The sequence below is a fragment of the Bufo bufo genome, chromosome 1, assembly GCF_905171765.1.
Source record: "Bufo bufo chromosome 1, aBufBuf1.1, whole genome shotgun sequence".
Lineage (NCBI taxonomy): Eukaryota > Metazoa > Chordata > Amphibia > Anura > Bufonidae > Bufo > Bufo bufo.
In genome coordinates, this window is record NC_053389.1 from 41,837,306 (window position 1) to 41,852,445 (window position 15,140).

General features: G+C 44.6%; 1 protein-coding gene across 1 annotated transcript in view; it reads right to left on the reverse strand.

Moving 5' to 3' along the window:
• Positions 1 to 7,607, reverse strand: part of HAUS5 (HAUS augmin like complex subunit 5) — a 14,690-nt gene extending 7,083 nt beyond the window's left edge. Inside the window, exons 1-10 of the mRNA XM_040422364.1 lie at positions 7,550 to 7,607; positions 6,952 to 7,051; positions 6,803 to 6,868; positions 6,667 to 6,699; positions 4,627 to 4,651; positions 4,252 to 4,384; positions 3,999 to 4,146; positions 3,841 to 3,919; positions 3,678 to 3,757; positions 3,282 to 3,339 (exon numbers count right to left, since the gene is read on the reverse strand). Coding sequence (XP_040278298.1) covers positions 3,282 to 3,339; positions 3,678 to 3,757; positions 3,841 to 3,919; positions 3,999 to 4,146; positions 4,252 to 4,384; positions 4,627 to 4,651; positions 6,667 to 6,699; positions 6,803 to 6,868; positions 6,952 to 7,049 — 720 coding nt within the window. The 5' untranslated portion in view covers positions 7,050 to 7,051; positions 7,550 to 7,607. The remainder of the gene's footprint in view (positions 1 to 3,281; positions 3,340 to 3,677; positions 3,758 to 3,840; positions 3,920 to 3,998; positions 4,147 to 4,251; positions 4,385 to 4,626; positions 4,652 to 6,666; positions 6,700 to 6,802; positions 6,869 to 6,951; positions 7,052 to 7,549) is intronic.
• Between the last annotated feature and the right edge of the window lie 7,533 nt (positions 7,608 to 15,140).

Below are 15,140 nucleotides of genomic sequence, written 5' to 3' on the forward strand. Positions count from 1 at the left end.
AGAAAACAGCAGCTTATTTTTCTATGGCACCGTTCCAGCTGCACAGATGATGTACAGTGCAAAAACATTAGAAGCTCCTTCAAAGTGACTTTTTTTATGTTGTCTCCGGGGCGCCGGCAGATGGCAATGTAACCAGATGCTTTTATATGTCGGGTTACAGTTAAGCAGGGTTGATTTGATTTAAATCATAGTTTTCTACATAAAGACAAATTCTTGCTGGTGTAACTTATAATAAGCAAGTAGATGAAGATTTTTTAGAATAACAACTTTTCATATTAGTTTGATTAGGTTGATTCTGCATTCATAGGTTTGTAGAAGTTAGGATTAAGGTCTTTTTCTCAACTCTGTTCATGTTATAACATTTTTGCTGTGAAGAAGAGGCATGTGATCTCTGCTGAGTCAAATTCAGTTTTGAGAACTGCAAAAGTAAACTAAGCATCTGTGATAATATCTTGTAGGCAGAGAAACTGCCCAATAATCTTACCAAAACCTCTGGAAGAGCATGACAGTGTGAATGGATTAATGGAATTTATTTACCACAAAAATTACACCTATAGAAACATAGAATGTGTCGGCAGATAAGAACCATTTGGCCCATCTAGTCTGCCCAATATACTGAATACTATGGATAGCCCCCGGCCCTATCTTATATGAAGGATGGCCTTATGCCTATCCCATGCATGCTTAAACTCCTTCACTGTATTTGCAGCTACCACTTCTGCAGGAAGGCTATTCCATGCATCCACTACTCTCTCAGTAAAGTAATACTTCCTGATATTACCTTTAAACCTTTTCCCCTCTAATTTAAAACTATGTCCTCTTGTAGCAGTTTTTCTTCTTTTAAATATCCTCTCCTCTTTTACCTTGTTGATTCCCTTTATGTATTTAGCAGTTTCTATCATATCTCCTCTGTCTCTTCTTTCTTCCAAGCTATACATGTTAAGGTCCTTTAATCTTTCCTGGTAAGTTTTATCCTGCAATCCATGTACTAGTTTAGTAGCTCTTCTCTGAACTCTCTCCAAAGTATCAATATCCTTCTGGAGATATGGTCTCCAGTACTGAGCACAATACTCCAAATGAGGTCTCACTTGTCCTCTGTAGAGCGGCATGAGCGCCTCCCTCTGTCTGCTAGTAATGCCTCTCCCTCTACACCCAAGCATTCTGCTAGCATTTCCTGCTGCTCTGTGACATTGTCTGCCTACCTTTAAGTCTTCTGAAATAATGATCCTTAAATCCCTTTCCTCAGATACTGAGGTCAGGACTGTATCACATTCTGCTCTTGGGTTTTTACGCCCCAGGTGCATTATCTTGCACTTATCAACATTACATTTTAGCTGCCATATTTTTGACTATTCCTCTAGTTTTCCTAAATCCTTTTCCATTTGGCGTTTCCCTCCAGGAACATCAACCCTGTTACAAATCCTTGTGTCATCAGCAGAAAGACACACCTTACCATTGAGGCCTTCTGCAATTTCGCTGATAAAGATATTAAACAATATGGGTCCCAGAACAGATCCCTGAGGTACCCCACTGGTAACAAGACCTTGGTCTGAATATACTCCATTGACTACAACCCTCTGTTGTCTGTCCCTCAGCCACTGCTTAATCCATTCAACAATATGGGAGTCCACGTACAGCCTTATTCTACACAATTAAAAAACTAATCTTTATTTCATGATGGAACAACCTTTGGATGGATTGTGGTAATATATTTTCCTCAAAAAGCATTTTATATATAAAAAAATAAATCTGATTTAAATCAAAAAAAAAAATAAAAATAAAAATCATAGATTTTTATCCACCCTGCAGTTAAGAGCCTTCCGCCACAATGTATAAAGTTGTGCAGTAGTAGGAAAGAGGTTAAAGCTTCTGTCAGTAGGATCAACCCTATTAAACCAGACACATGGCCTTGGTAGGGCTCACCATGCTGATTACAACTATACCTTTCTTTTGCAGGTATGTTAAACAGCTCTAGAGAGATCTGCGTTTTGGCACATTGGAGCACCAGAGGGCAGGCTTGAATCCTTACATCACTGCATTTGTAATGCCCCCTGTGCTCTGCACACTGCCCTTCTCCCCTTGATTGACAGGTTTAGTCACTAGACACCATTATGCTGAGGGCAGAGCTGCGTCCTAGCATGTACATATCCTATACACTACTTACTATAGCCTTACCATAATGAGAATAGTCGTTTTCTATCCTTAGAAAGCTCAGATGCAATACATGACTCTAAAGACCCCAGTAGTATGTATTAGCTTTCTAAGTGTAGAAAACCACTCTTCCTAAGGCCTCTTTCACACTACCGTTTTTTTCCCCCCGTCTGGCGGGACGTTTTTTTGCGTTCCATATACGGTCCGTATACGGAACTATTTATTTTCAATGGTTACGCAAAAAAAACGGAATGTACTCCGTATGCATTCCGTTTCCGTATTTCTGTTCCGTTGAAAGATAGAACATGTCCTATTATTGCCCGCAAATCAAGTTCCGTGGCTCCATTCAAGTCAATGGGTCCGGAAAAAAAAAAAACGGAACACATATGGAAATGCATCCGTATGTCTTCCATATCCGTTCCGTTTTTTGCAGAACCATCTATTGAAAATGTTATGCCAAGCCCAATTTTTTCTATGTAATTACTGTGTACCGTATATGCCATACGGAAAAAAACGGAACGGACACAAAAAAACGGAACGGACCGCAAAAAACTGAAATAGCCATACGGTAGTGTGAAAGAGGCCTAAGGCTGTAGCAAAAGGTCAGCCTTGCATGTAGAGATCCCAGGTTCAAATCCAAGGAGTGACATCTACATTTTTTTCTCTCCCTCATTTATCCCATAATAAAAGTATATGATCTTACTATATTGAGAATAGAGGTTTTCTATACTTAGTAAGCTAATACCTACTACTGGTGACTTCATAATCACATATTGTGCTTGGGAATAAACCAGCAATATATCAGCTTTTAACAAACAGACAAAAGAAAGGTATCGTTTTAATCAGCATAATCAGCCCCCACCAGGCAGTATACCTGGTTTAATAGGGTTAATCATGATAACGATTGGCAATGCCTAAAACTGCCGGATTATTGGATATTCCAAAGTATCGGATGGAAAAACTGCAGGTGCCGCTGCTCATTGTTCCTCAGGGAAGCTACCAGATTATTAGGGGAATTTACATCAGTCCAGCATGCAGAAAAACAGACTTATGCTGGACTAGCAGGTAAAGTGTTGGATTAAAGGACACAGATTAAAAAAAAACTAAAACAAACCCCTCCACGGACTCACCTCTGCCATACTCATCCACTGCTGGTGGGCCAACGAGCGCAGATCCTCCCCTCCAGACCTGAGCAGTGACAGGAAAGGAGAAAATCAGGACCAGGGTAAGTAGGAAACAGCTATTTCCAGCACTCCCATACATAACAGTGCTGCGCATGCGCTCTCCTTCACTTCAGTGGCCCTGTTCTGGAGATAGGAGCGGGTCCCAGAGGTGGGACCTGCACCAAGCTGACATTGGTGGCCTATCCTAGCAATACACCATCAGTGTTTGAGATGTGAACATCCCCTTTAAGCTCAGAAGATGTAGGAAGAGAAGACATGACCAGCAGATGGAAGATTAACACAACGGCCCAAGAAAGGGAATACAGACATTACTAGCTGATGGGAAGGGATCTCCTCACTTACAGCAACGAGCCAGAAACGGTATCGTCATAAAGGGAGTGCAAAAACTTCAAACGCATCTGGCAGACCTCCCGCACATCTCTCTAATATAGTAGACAGAAAAGGAGAGGGATTACGGGGCGAGACAAACATTCACCGGGAAAGCGGTGACCCGAGCCATACATACCAGGACCTCGGGCTCTGGGAAGGTGTCCAAGGCCGACACTGCATCCAGGGCGGGGAATACAGTCTCCCTCTGCGACGCTCTGCGGGAGAAACATACCACACGTGTTCCCACCTCAGAGTGACATAGCAGTGCTGGACGTGCGCGACATTCACACCCACCTGCTGACTTCCTGCAGCTGATCGCGGAGATACTGGATCCGGAGGTTACTCTCCCGCAGGGTCCCCCACTCCTCCTCCCTCTTCTTGTTGTATGCACGGAGCAGCAGCGAGCGACGGCAGAAATCCTGGGACTTGTGGTTGTTCAGTTCTACCAAGGCAGGGAGAAAAAGCCCGGTTTAAAAAAAAACCTGACGGGGGTAAAAGGAAGCCACTGACGCAGCGGGCGTGAATAGTTAACGCACTGGACTCTTACCCTGGCTGGTGAGATCTCTCTCGGCGCTCTGGACTTGCTCCTGGAGATGCTGCAGTTCGGAGCGCAGCTCCAGGATCTCCTGGCACAGCTGCTTCCTGCGCTGCTGCTGCTCCTCCTCTACGGAGCGCTGCGCCTGCCGAACGAAAACATACTCTGCCTTTATAGCCATCCGGCCCCTGCCCCTCTTGCCCACCATGACATTCAACATCCAAAACCGCTGCATATCTCCACAAACAGCGCCACCTCTGTCCACAGGCCGTGTGCAGTAGTGCAGCTCAGCCGAAATACCGGACACGGCCTGTGGACAGGGGTGGCGCTGGTTGTAGAAGAAAGCCCCTAGGGGTGTGAGACGAGCACCTCTGAGAAGAACCTCACCTCTGTGTGCTGCAGCTGCTGATACCTGAGGCCTCGAGTTCAGGAAAAAAACACAGCAACGGACGTGATGCGCACGTGGATCTGATCCGAACAGAAATGCTGCACAAACAAGTTCAGCACTGCTACATGTTCTAGTCTAGCATTGCAAAGATGGAACAAACACTCTCTCACGTCGCGTGTGAGGGCCGGATAGGATGCGTCGCGGGAAAATCGTGCGATTTTGCCTGCGAGTGGGGTGAGTTTTGTATGCGATTGCGTTCTTCGTTTTTTTTCCGCGCAAGTGCAATGCATTTTGCACGTGCGTGAGAAAAAACTGAATGTGGTACCCAGACCCGAACCTGGACTTCTTCACAGAAGTTCAGGTTTGGGTTAGGTGTTGTGTAGATTCTAATATGTTCCCTTATAAGATGGTTATAAGGGAAAATAATAGCATTCTGAATACAGAATGCATAGTACAATAGGGCTGGAGGGGTTAAATATTATTATTTTTTAAATTAAACTCGCCTCATCCACTTGTTCGCGCAGCCCGACTCGTCTTCTTTGAGGACCTGGGAGGAAAACTACCTTTGGTGACATCACTAAGCTCATCACATGGTCCATCACCATGGTGATGGGCCATGTGATGTACCATGTGATGAGCACAGTGACACCACCAAAGGTCCTTTTCCTCCCAGGTCCTCAAAGAAGAAGAAAGAAGACGAGTCGGGCAGCGCGAACAAGTGGATGAGGCGAGTTTAATTAAAAAAATAATAATATTTAACCCCTCCAGCGCTATTGTACTATGCATTCTGTATTCAGAATGCTATTATTTTCCCTTATAACCATGTTATAAGGGAAATAATAATGATCGGGTCCCCATCCCGATCGTCTCCTAGCAACAGTGCGTGAAAATCGCACCGCATCCGCACTTTATTGCGGATGCTTGCGATTTTCACGCAGCCCCATTCATTTCTATGGGACCTGTGTTGCGTGAAAAACGCAGAATATAGAGCATGCTGCGATTTTCACGCAACGCACAAGTGATGCGTGAAAATCACCGCTCATGTGCACAGCCCCATAGAAATGAATGGGTCTGGATTCAGTGCGGGTGCAATGCGTTCACCTCACACCCGCGCCGGAAAACTCGCCCGTGTGAAAGGGGCCTAACAGCGACCAGAAGCTCTACTCATCCGGGTTCACGAATAGCATGCTAGAAACGCAGTGATGACTGAAAACTAAGAATCAGGGGCAGATTTACTATATCTAGTTTTTCAGCTTGGTATGAAACGGTCTCCTATCGCACTGCTTAGGCTACCTTCACACTGCCGTTTCTGGGTCCGCCTGTGAGATCCGTTCAGGGATCTCACAAGCGGTCCAAAACGGATCAGTTTGGCCCCAATACATTCTGAATGGATAAGGATCCGCTCACAATGCATCCGTTTGCCTCCGTTCGGCCTCCATTCCGCTCTGGAGGCCGCCTGCAGCGTTTCGATGTCCGTCTGACGAAACTGAGCCAAACGGATCCGTCCTGACACACAATGTAAGTCAATGAGGACGGATTCGTTTTCACTGACACAATATGGTGCAATTGAAAACGGATCCGCCTCCCATTGACTTTCAATGCAAGTCAAAACGGACCTGTTTGCATTATCATGGCAATGCAGACGGATCCGTTCTGAACGGATACAAGCGTTTGCATTATAGGTGCGGATCCGTCTGTGCAGATACCAGACGGATCCGCACCTAAACGCAGGTGTGAAAGTAGCCTTATCCTGATCTTCCTGGTCCATAACGACCAGCGGAAATGATAATCTACGGACGCGCCTGTATGGATTTTGTGCATTGTATCCGTTTTTTTTTAGACCCATTGACTTCAATGGGTCTGCATTTTGCGGTGAAGTATAGGACACGGACAGAAATCGGATCCTCCATCTGCATCCCTTTGTCCTATTCTTGGCAGCATAATGCGGACTACATACGGCCTATGGGAGGTCGGAGTGACGGCACAATGTGCGCGTCTGTTTGTGCGGCAGCAGCCAACGATGGATTCTGTAAGGATACCAGAGCAGGTTCCCTTCAATGTTCTTCACAGTCCTGCAAAGAGAGAAGAATTTAGACGGTGTGAATACTTCTGCAATAAGGTCTAAAGTCATTCTTGACGCCCTGGCCCTTTAAATGGGGCTCGCTGACCTCTCACCTCTGGCTGCGCACGTGGCGGATGACGTATTTCCAGATGTCGGAGGCACGCTGCACTAGGAAGAGTCTGCAAGGCAGAAAACCGTGTCAGGAGGGATTTTATTTTTTGGGGAATGGGGGGGGTGTGACCTCTCTGCGCCCGCTCCTCACCTCTGCAGCACTTCCTCGGTGGGCGCTTTCTGCTGCGGGAGCCCCATCTCCTCCACCACCCAGCGCCGCAGCTCCTGGGCCAGACTCCTGCGGTCCATGCCTGCAAGACAACAACACCCAGCATCCGCACCTTCGTGACAAACTGTCCATTTCAAGAGCTCTGCTTGCTGTCAGTTTGCGCGCACAAATCCAGCCTCTGGCTGCAGACGGCTGCTCCCATTCACTTTTCGGCAAGCAGAGATCTTGAAACAGGTTGCAAAAACTGGATTTGGCCCATTCTTCTGGCTGCACGCAGATACGAAAGCAAAAGGTAGGCAACACAGAACTACAACCCCCAGCATGCGCATGACTGTTGGAAAATTCAACCCCCATCATTTCCTGTCAGTGCTGAAAGCCTAAAACTAACGTGGTACTACGACCTCCAACATTTTTAGTTAAAAGCTACACACGGAGGCAAAGGAATCTGTGGCACCACAAAGCCCAGCACAGCTCTGACAGTGAGCGCTACAAGACTCAGCATGCCTGCACTGAGCAGTACTATATTCCCAGCATGACGGTCGCTATCGCCCTGCAATAAACTAAACCCGACTCATCTCACCGAAAATTTCAGTCTTCCCGCCTGTAGCTTCTGTCGCGACTTGAACGTGTCATCTCCGGTTATTCTACGTCACGGCGCCGCAGTTCTCACATTCCGCCAGCAGAGGGAGCTCGCGCACCACACTCGTCTGGAAAGGGACTGCTAGAATACGTGAGCTCCATCTAGTGGTCAGTGGTGAGAACTGCAGATACTATATTTACTTCATAAAAAATTATATACTGGTATTTATATATTATATTATATATATACTGTATATAAAAAATATTTTTGGTATATTTATACATTGTATCAAAATAGCTGCCTATGTATTCTTGTACACACTAAAATCTAAGGGTACATTCACACTTGCGTTAAACTTTTCCGGCATTGAGTTCCGTCCTAGGGGCTCAATACCAGAAAAAAAAACTGATCAGTTTTATCCTAATGAATTCTGAATGGAGAGCAATCCATTCAGTATGCATCAGGATGTCTTCAGTTGTTCAGTCACTGTACGGTTTTGGACGGAGAAAATACCGCAGCACGCTCGTGTAAAAGGGGCCTAAGGCTTGCAGCAATATCGTTTATGGACTGTGATTATATTAGACAATTGAATAACTAGCAATTACCTAATCTAGTGTTTTCAGAATTGTTCCTTTGTTACAATTATCAGAAATTCCTGAAAACCGCATGGCTGCAAGGGGTCCCTCGTGAAGTGACTCGCGGCCAAAGATCGCAGTGTGGCGCGGCCTACGTCGCAAGTCATCGCGGCTAATGTAAGTGAATGATTTCGCGTTTCGACAACTACACGACAGTTGCAAGAAATATAACCCCTGCGGAAGTTTTTGCGGCGGTCGAGGTCAGCCGCGGTTCGTCATGTGACTCCATCTGCTTCCATTGGTTGCTGTTGTCTGCCCTGTAGGGAGCGTTCATGTCGCACGCGCAGAAGGGTCGCTAGGAAACTGAAGTGGAACACGACCTATATGGCCTATAATGGAGACCAGGAATCCAGCTGGTTCGGATTTTTGAAAAAGTAATTTAGGCAATTTGTCAGCGGCAGCGGCGGCGGACGCTATGTTGTATTGGGGAGTTGCTAGTTCTGAAGTTGCCCTCCCTATTGTAACGTTGGTTCCATTCTGGATTTTTTGCCCTCTTCTCACATTCCCGCAGGCGGTTCTCAGGTTATAAATACACCCGCAGTGTCAGGGCGAGGAGACTATTTATGGACGCGGTATATTTAGGGCTTGCTCTGTGGGAAAGGACGTCGGCGGAGACACAATCTGCCTAGTTCTCACGTTCGGGAGTCAGGAAAAGCTGGGTGACCGCTGTCATACTGGTAGCGGCTCGCCCTCTGATTACTCGCCCCGTCACAATATCATTTAGGCACACGTCATCTGGAATAACCCAGAGACCTAAATATTCTCCAATGGTTTTTCCGATATTCAATGCTGCAGACATGCACCCTCCGTTTAGGATCACTTCAAGAACATTAATCATATCTCAAATACTTACATGTTTATTAAAAACATATAAAAAGGTATACATAAGAGTTTAAGACCCAAAAAGACAAAAACCTAAAAAAGGCAAAAACTGGAAAAAAAAAACAACAACATAGAAGGGGAGGGTTGAGGCCGTATTAGACGACGGAGACACAGTCGGTTATATAGCCCCCCCAATAGTATTGCTTAAAATTATGTGGAGATTGCTGGATTATCACGGTATACTACATCTATATACTGTATTGAAGCAACATACACTGCTCAAAAAAATAAAGGGAACACTTAAACAACACAATGTAACTCCAAGTCAATCACACTTCTGTGAAATCAAACTGTCCACTTAGGAAGCAACACTGAGTGACAATCAATTTCACATGCTGTTGTGCAAATGGGATAGACAACAGGTGGAAATTATAGGCAATTAGCAAGATACCCCCAATAAAGGAGTGGTTCTGCAGGTGGTGACCACAGATCACTTCTCAGTTCCTATGCTTCCTGGCTGATGTTTTGGTCACTTTTGAATGCTGGCGGTGCTTTCACTCTAGTGGTAGCATGAGACGGAGTCTACAACCCACACAAGTGGCTCAGGTAGTGCAGCTTATCCAGGATGGCACATCAATGCGAGCTGTGGCAAGAAGGTTTGCTGTGTCTGTCAGCGTAGTGTCAAGAGCATGGAGGCGCTACCAGGAGACAGGCCAGTACATCAGGAGACGTGGCGGAGGCCGTAGGAGGGCAACAACCCAGCAGCAGGACCGCTACCTCCGCCTTTGTGCACTGCCAGAGCCCTGCAAAATGACCTCCAGCAGGCCACAAATGTGCATGTGTCTGCTCAAACTGTCAGAAACAGACTCCATGAGGGTGATATGAGGGCCCGACGTCCACAGGTGGGGGTTGTGCTTACAGCCCAACACCGTGCAGGACGTTTGGCATTTGCCAGAGAACACCAAGATTGGCAAATTCGCCACTGGCGCCCTGTGCTCTTCACAGATGAAAGCAGGTTCACACTGAGCACATGTGACAGAGTCTGTAGACGCCGTGGAGAACGTTGTGCTGCCTGCAACATCCTCCAGCATGACCGGTTTGGCATTGGGTCAGTAATGGTGTGGGGTGGCATTTCTTTGGAGGGCCGCACAGCCCTCCATGTGCTCGCCAGAGGTAGCCTGACTGCCATTAGGTACCGAGATGAGATCCTCAGACCCCTTGTGAGACCATATGCTGGTGCGGTTGGCCCTGGGTTCCTCCTAATGCGAGACAATGCTAGACCTCATGTGGCTGGAGTGTGTCAGCAGTTCCTGCAAGACGAAGGCATTGATGCTAAGGACTGGTCCGCCTGTTCCCCAGACCTGAATCCAATTGAGCACATCTGGGACATCATGTCTCGCTCTATCCACCAACGTCACGTTGCACCACAGACTGTCCAGGAGTTGGCAGATGCTTTAGTCCAGGTCTGGGAGGAGATCCCTCAGGAGACCGTCCGCCACCTCATCAGGAGCATGCACAGGCGTTGTAGGGAGGTCATACAGGCACGTGGAGGCCACACACACTACTGAGCCTCATTTTGACTTGTTTTAAGGACATTACATCAAAGTTGGATCAGCCTGTAGTGTGTTTTTCCACTTTCATTTTGAGTGTGACTCCAAATCCAGACCTCCATGGGTTGAAAAATTTGATTTCCATTTTTTTATTTTTGTGTGATTTTGTTGTCAGCACATTCAACTATGTAAAGAACAAAGTATTTCAGAAGAATATTTAATTAATTCTGATCTAGGATGTGTTATTTTTGTGTTCCCTTTATTTTTTTGAGCAGTGTATATAGTTCTATCCAATATGGACTAGTACGCAGCATTGGTCATTTTCAATCGATGGAGAATGAATCAACCTAACGATGAATGATCCCAATATATGAAATCCACGTTTCTCTTCAGTTCAGCGTTCTCCTCTGTCGGTCCTTCCTTAGAAGACACCATGGTGGTCCATAGGTTCAAACCCCCATTGGTGGTATCATGTAAAGCGGCTCTATACCTTGTATGATGTGGATCTAGTAATGCCCCTCATATTGTGTTCCACGTTGGCGGTATATTGTAAGTCCGCCTTCTGTCACTGGCGGTAGCCGTGTGCGGCAGATGTTTCATAGGACGGTTGATCTTTAGTAATGGTCCGTATCGTTTTCTCCCAGTTGGCGGTATAGTGTAAGTAGACCCGCGTCCCGCGTCACTGGCCGCAGGGTGACAGTAAGATTCCTCTTACCGCCGCATCTCTATGTATAATAGGCGCCGTGACCCTCTACAGCCTCCTGTGCCGGCGTCCCACGCGGTATCGCTGATCTTAGCGCTGCGTGTGACACAGTCCAGATACCGCTCGGGCCGGTCGGCTGTTATAGGATATTCACAGAGTCCTTTGGAGCGCTCCAGTAGTATTCTGGTGAAGGCTGATACGTTATTATTCCGTGGGTCTTGGATCGTATTTTACCAAACGCGTTTCGGAGTCTCTCCCACTCCTTCCTCAGCGGCCATATTGATCCAGAAGATCCTGCCCATTTATATACCCATCATTTCAGTTCCACGCAAAACCCAAAACGGACTCTCATTTGAGTCATCTTTATATATCATTTCCTTTCTATGGGTGACTTAGTGACATCTTATTATTAAGGTCACAGTCCCACGTCCTCCCATAATGTTATCTGCTTCTCATCTGTCGGCTTCCTTTTTATTCCAATTCAGAAAAACGCATGGCGGTTTTGATGCCTTTTCTGTGCGTTTTTACATCTATTGATGCGTTTTTTCCATATAATTACCTCCCATTGCATCTTGATACACGGTATATAAAATGTTGCCTTTTCAATGGTCATAACTTGTACATAAAAATTTAAAAACACAGGTAAAATGAAAAAGTGAAAAAAATAATAATAACAAATAAGAAGTATTTCTATACCGGTCCTCATCCTCCTGTTTCCTTTTATCCGTATCATCCAATGTCACATGTATCGTTTTTACTAATATCTCATATATTTATCTTTCTTTTTCTTTTTTACTTTTATCTTCTTTATGTTTCTATGTTTGTTTTACAGGTTTTTTCCTATTCATCAGAGATTTAGAGCTCTTCATATCTGTAGGATAAAATGGAACTGTAAGGCCCCTTTCACACGGGCGAGATTTCTACGCGGGTGCAATACGTGAGGTGAACGCATTGCACCCGCACTGGATCCCGACCCATTCACTTCAATGGGGCTGTTCACATGAGCGGTGAGTTTCACGCATCACTTGTGCGTTGTGTGAAAATCGCAGCATGCTCTATAGTCTGCGTTTTTCACGCAACGCAGCCCCCATAGAAATGAATGGGTCTGCGTGAAAATCGCAAGCAAGGGCGGATGCGGTGCGATTTTCACGCATGGTTGCTAGGAGATGATAAGGATGAGCAACCCCATTAAAGTCTAATTACGGTATTATTTTCCCATATAACATGGTTATAAGGGAAAATAATAGCAGTCTTAATACAGAATGCATAGAACAATAGGGCTGGAGGGGTTAAAAAATAAAAATAAATGACCTCACCTCACCGGCATCGTCTTCTTTCTTCTTTTTTCAGGACCTGCAAAAAGGACCTTTGATGACATAATCGCACTCATCAGGACCTTCTATCTTCATTCAGCAGGACCTGCACTGACGTCACCGCGCGGTGAGCGCGATTACATCAAAGGTCCTTTCGCAGGTCCTGAAAGAAGAAGAAAGAAGACGATGCCGGCTGCGCGAACAAGTGAATGAGGTGAGGTAATTTTTTTGTTTATTTTTTAACCCCTCAATCGACATTTTACTAAGCATTCTGTCTTAAGAATGCTATTCTATTCCTTTCTAACCATGTTATAAGGGAAAATAGTAAAATGAATAGAACACCGAACCCAAACCCGAACTTCAGTGAAGAAGTCCGGCTTCGGGTCTGGGTACCACAGTCAGTTTTTTTCTCCCGTGCCTGCAAAACGCATTGCACTCGCGCGGAAAAAAAATGAACATCGGAACGCAATAGCAGTCAAAACTGACTGCAATTGCGTGCCTACTAGCGCGGTTTTCCCGCAATGCACACGCGACGCATCAGGAGCAAATCCGGGAACGCCCGTGTGAAAGAGGCCTATGGATAGTCAGAAATTCGAAGAAAAGGCAGAAGAATTAAGAGAACAATTCATAATAAAAGATTACCCATCTGAGGCTATAACATGGTTATAAGGGAAAATAATAGCATTCTGAATACAGAATGCAAAGTAAACTAGCGCTGGAGGGGTTAAAATAAATAAATAAATAATTTAACTCACCTTAGTCCACTTGATCGCGTAGCCCGGCATCTCATTCTGTCTCCTTTGCTGAACAGGACCTGTGGTGAGCATTAATTACAGGTAAAGGACCTTTGGTGACGTCACTCCGGTCATCACATGATCCATCACATGATCTTTTACCATGGTGATGGATCATGTGATGACTGGAGTGATGTCACCAAAGGTCCTTTACCTGTAATTAATGCTCACCACAGGTCCTGTTCAGCAAAGGAGACAGAATGAGATGCCGGCTACGCGATCAAGTGGACTAAGGTGAGTTAAATTATTTATTTATTTATTTTTAACCCCTCCAGCGCTAGTTTACTTTGCATTCTGTATTCAGAATGCTATTATTTTCCCTTATATTTTCCCGAAGAAGTTCGGGTTTTGCTACCAAACATGCGCGATTTTTCTCACGCGAGTGCAAAACGCATTACAATGTTTTGCACTCACGCGGAAAAATCGCGGGTATTCCCGCAACGCACCCGCACATTTTCCCGCAACGCCCGTGTGAACCCAGCCTTAGACAAAGAAGATTATAGCACTATATTAGCTAAATTGCTCTATATTATTATTTTTTTTTCCGAATATTCGCTATATTGCTATAACTTCGTTTTTTCGAATATTCGTAATATTCTAAAACAAGCAATATAGCGAATATTCGAAAAAAAAACGAATATAGAGCAATTTATCTAATATAGTGCTATAATCTTCTTTGTTCTAATAGTTGTAATTTTTTTCTCATCTGAAGTTCAGATTGGAAAAAAATTACAACTATAAAAAAAAAAAGATTATAGCACTATATTAGCTAAACTGCTCTATATGAAGTTATATACGAAGTTATAGCAATATAGCGAATATTCGCAAAAAACTAATATAGAGCAATTTAGCTAATATAGTGCTATAATCTTCTTTGTCTAATAGTTGTACGTTGAAAAATTTGCAATAACAATTCGCATTACGAAAATTCACATATTACACGATAATTACCTTGCCGATTTTTGCAAGTAAAAAAATCGGAGAATATAACGAATATTCGAATTTGCGAATATTCTACAAAATATTCGCGAATTCGAATATGACCCCTGCCGCTCATCACTAATTGACACTATATTTTGAAGGATGAGGTAATTGGTCCGTGGATAAATAACACCCCCCAAGATAACTTATACGAAGGCCCCAAACTTAGGCCTAAAAATCGCTCCGTCTATTAAAGAAAATAAAAAAGGAGAACACTCGTACACAATCTGTTTAATCTGAAAGGTTTTTATAAATGTGGTCAATGTAAAAACTGTTTTTCCAAAAAAGACACTAAAAAGTTATCTCCACACAGAAAAGAACTTCTGACATGTGATGTATATTATTGAATGCCTGCAAGAAACAATATATAGGGAGGACGAAGAGGATGTGGAAAAAAAAGAATATCTGAACACGCAGCAAATATAAGGAATAGCGATGAAAAACACTCCCTGTCCAAACACTTTAAGCAATTTCATAATCAAGATCCGAAAGGTTTAACATTTATTGCCTTTGAAAGAGTCACAAATCATATCGTTAGGGTGTCACGGCAGGAATCAAGAAGAATATTTGACTTTGGTAAACTCTTCCCTGATGGGTTAAATGCAGAATTGGAGCTTTTCAGTTTCCTGTAGAATATGGGCAGGACGGGAATCGGAGTCAGGCCGTTTACCAGCATTCCGATCCCCCCTTGTTTACCAGCATTCCGATCCCCCCCTGGTCGGAGGCCCCCACCCCATACGTCTAGGTATGAAGAGCTCTGAATAGGCGACTGTAAGAAAAAACCCGTGGAAAA